Here is a 3,500-nt window from a genome sequence, read left to right as displayed (position 1 = left end):
ATATATTGACTTTTTAAGTTTTCATACTTATTATCATATTTTTCATTTCCAGAAGTTGTGTTTGGTTCCCAACCAAATACGCTTGGTCTTTTATGTGTATTTTTGCCCTTCATCACATGTTTGGACTAGAAAGAAAGCTGAGCACCAAAGAATTCATGCTTTTGAACTGTGGTTTTGGAGAAGACTCTTGAGAGTCCGTTGGACTGCAAGGAGATTAAACCAGTCCATCCTAAAGGAAATCAGTCCTGAATATTCATTGGAAGGACTGATGCTGAAGCTGAAGCTCCAATACTTTGGCCACCTGATGCCAAAAACTGACTCATTTGAAAAGACCCAGATGCTGGGAAAGATTAAAGGCAGAAGGAGAAGGGGATGACAGAGGATCAGATGGTTGGATGGCATCACCGACTCAATGGACAGGAGTTTGAGCAAGCTCTGGGAGTTGGTGACGGACAGGGAAGCCTGGCGTGCTGCAGCCCGTCGGGTTGCAAAGAGTCGGACACGACTGAGCCACTGAACTGACTGATGTGTTTGACCTCGCCTTTTCTTTTTTTTTTTCTTTCTTTTTTGGCTGCACTGGGTCTTCATTGTGGCATGCAAGCTTTCTCTAGTTGCAGTGTGCAGGTATAGGTTGCCCTGAGGCATGTGGGATCTTACTTCCCTGACCAGGGATCAAACCCATGCCCCTGCATTGGAAGGCAGATTCTTAACCACTGGACAACCAGGAAAGTCCCCTCACCTTTTATTTATTTAGGCATATTATACGTACATACATTGTATTCTTGTCTGATAAGTCCAGTATCTGAAGTCTTTGCCGGTCTGATTCTGCTGCCTGTTGTTTGGAGCCTCATAACACTGGTATGTGGACCCCTGAGAACAGGGGCCAGCCTAAAGGTTTTAAACTTGTAAAGATCATTCTTAATCTCTTACCTGCTTTCCTTCCCAGATATCCTGTTTTCTTGTCTCCGCCCCCCCCCCTTTTTTTTTCTCAATTTACTTTTTTGAAAGGCTGATTCACTCCCATGGTTTAAAAAAAAAGTGAAAAACCTTCTTCCCAGCTCTCAGTTCCTTTCCTACTGGAAGCCTCTGTTACCAGGTTCTTGTGGATACTTCCAGAGGTATTTTATGCAGATGCAAGCAAATACAAATTAAAAATTCTGTCTCTTTTTAAAGCAAATGGTAGCACACTACACACATTGTTCTGAACTTTCTAATTTTAAAAATAGTATGTAATTGTAAAAGAAACACATGCTCATTTTGAATAACATAAATACCCAGGTGTCTGCGAGTAGAAAGTGAAAGTCCCCCTGGAATTTCATTCCCTAGAGATAACCTGTATTGTGCATCTATAAATATATATTTACATAAATCGGCTTATGCAACATGTACTGCTCCATAACCTATTTTTTTCTTTTTCTCCCAACTATGCAGCTTGACGTCTTTCCATGAATCTTACCACATCTGTCAGTGCTCTCCACATAGCCCAGTAGTTAAATGCCTGGACTTTGGAGTCAGACAGGACTAGATTCTAATTCTAGCTCTGTCGCTTAGTAGCTACAGGACTTTTCAGAGCCTCTCTGAGCCTCAGTTTCATCATCTATAAAATGGGGATAGAAATAGTACATAGTCCATGGTGGTGTTCAGAGATCTTAGTAGGATCATGTATGACATGCTCCCTCCACAGCCAGCTGCTTTATAAGCCCTCAACAAATGGTGGCTTTTAGTGACTCACTCTTTTTAATGGCCACTTAGTATTATGGCCTGGAGAATTTCATGGTCTTTATAGTCCATGGAGTCGCAAAGAGTCAGACACAACTGAGCAGCTTTCACTTTTAGAATCCATAGTATACTGTGTCACTGTTTACTAACCATTCTCCTTTTGATGGACATTGGATTGTACCCCGTTTTTTAGTTACAAATGCCAACCCGGTGAACACTGAATATACATCTTTCACCTTTGTATGGGTGTCTTCTTATGAATTCACTACAGGGAGGGGGGGTCACTGGGTCCTCTGAATTCTAATCTTTCTATCCTCTTTCTCTCCAAGGAGACGATGAGAATGGCCCATGGAGTGAAGCTTGTGTGTTATGTAGGTTTTTGCTTTTTATTACTGCTCTTCTTTCTTCCTCTTCTGAGGTCTGGTGGGGTGGGAGGGGTCCTCCCCAGAGACAATCCCAGGCCCTTGCCCCTGCCTGCCCTCTTCCAGAGCATCCCCACTCCCTATGATGTGACTCTCAGACTTCCATCTTCCCCCAAACCTTGGAACCTGACCATTCATGATCATTCACTCAAGGATTAGTTTTCAGATCCACCTACTTTTAAAACAACTTCTGGTGACTTGTAATAAATTGGAAGAATCAAAATACACTTAAATGGGATAAAAGTCTAAAGAAAGCAAGAAAAGGGCAAGGAGAAGGGGAAATCTTATTACTAACAACCCCTCACTCTACCAATCCTGGAAAGGTACAACTGCTAGGTTTAAAGTTAAAACTGAGCTTCCTGGCGGCCAAAGCAGAAAGGGGAGCAGAATAGGTTCTATAGGTCATCAGAAGACCCAGAACTACTCTGCACCTTGAATGGGTCATGAAGGGCTTCCTCTCTGGGTAATAGAGGGATGATCAGTAGGCTTTCAGAGGGGTATGGATATGTTCACCATGTGGCTGCTTCAGGGGGAAAAGGCAAGTCACTGATCCCCAAAAACGGGCCTGACAGAGATTTTGAGAAAGAGAGGGTGGACTCAGAACAGGATATGAGCCCCTGGTAAGATGCATCTCTGGTCATAAGGGTGAGAAGGGTCTTGGTATAGGGTCCAAGTAACTGTGAACGTGGCTGGGAGGAAGGGCGAAGCCGAGAGAATGAGAATGATGCCAGGCTTCTTTCCTGGGATGGAGGCCAGGCAGTCAGCAAACATTTACTGAACCCTACTGTGTGCTGGGCCTTTTCCAGGCATTGGGAGTACAGTGGGGGCCAAGACACACATGTTCTCTGTCCTCATGGAGCTTACCATTCAGCGGGGAAGAGAAAGGACTGTAAATTGCAGGTGAGGTTAGCAGTCTGAAAGGCACTTCTCCCCTGGCAGGTTGGTTCCGAACCAGTGATCTGCCTCCTGGGGGCCGTGAGCTACAGCCAGGCAGGGGGGCAGCTACCTCCAAAGCTGGAGGTTCTGGAGGACATGATGGAGGCCAGCTCAGCCTCATCTGCCCAGAGGCCCAGAAAGAAGAAAAGGCGCAGGGCCCGGGGCCGCGTGAGGCGCCAGGTACAGAACAGGGTCTTTACACTGACATCATTTAATCCTGCTGGGAGAGACACATGGGCATGTGGTTCACAGAGACGTTGCTGCAGCCCAGAGCGATGCTCTGACTTGCCCACAGTCACACAGAATGTGACAGCCAGGGGTGCGTTAGACCGTCATCTAACCTGGTGTCTGTGTGCTCCTTCCCCTGCACTGTTGAGTTCAGGAGCTTGACTGCATGCAGCAAGGGAGGGAGGGAGGGCCCGT

At 45.7% G+C, this 3,500-nt stretch overlaps 1 protein-coding gene across 1 annotated transcript in view; it reads left to right on the top strand.

Annotated features, from left to right (window-relative positions):
* The window catches only part of SPOCD1 (SPOC domain containing 1), a 32,306-nt gene that overhangs the window by 17,859 nt on the left and 10,947 nt on the right, over window positions 1-3,500 (top strand). Inside the window, exons 2-3 of the mRNA XM_010837083.1 lie at window positions 2,049-2,090; window positions 3,081-3,257. Of these exons, the coding sequence (XP_010835385.1) occupies window positions 2,049-2,090; window positions 3,081-3,257 (219 nt within the window). The remainder of the gene's footprint in view (window positions 1-2,048; window positions 2,091-3,080; window positions 3,258-3,500) is intronic.

Source organism: Bison bison, unplaced genomic scaffold (assembly GCF_000754665.1).
Source record: "Bison bison bison isolate TAMUID 2011002044 unplaced genomic scaffold, Bison_UMD1.0 scf7180017864068, whole genome shotgun sequence".
NCBI classification, from domain to species: Eukaryota; Metazoa; Chordata; class Mammalia; order Artiodactyla; family Bovidae; genus Bison; species Bison bison.
Note: the sequence above shows the minus strand (reverse complement) of the source record. Positions and strands in the feature narration are given on the sequence as shown.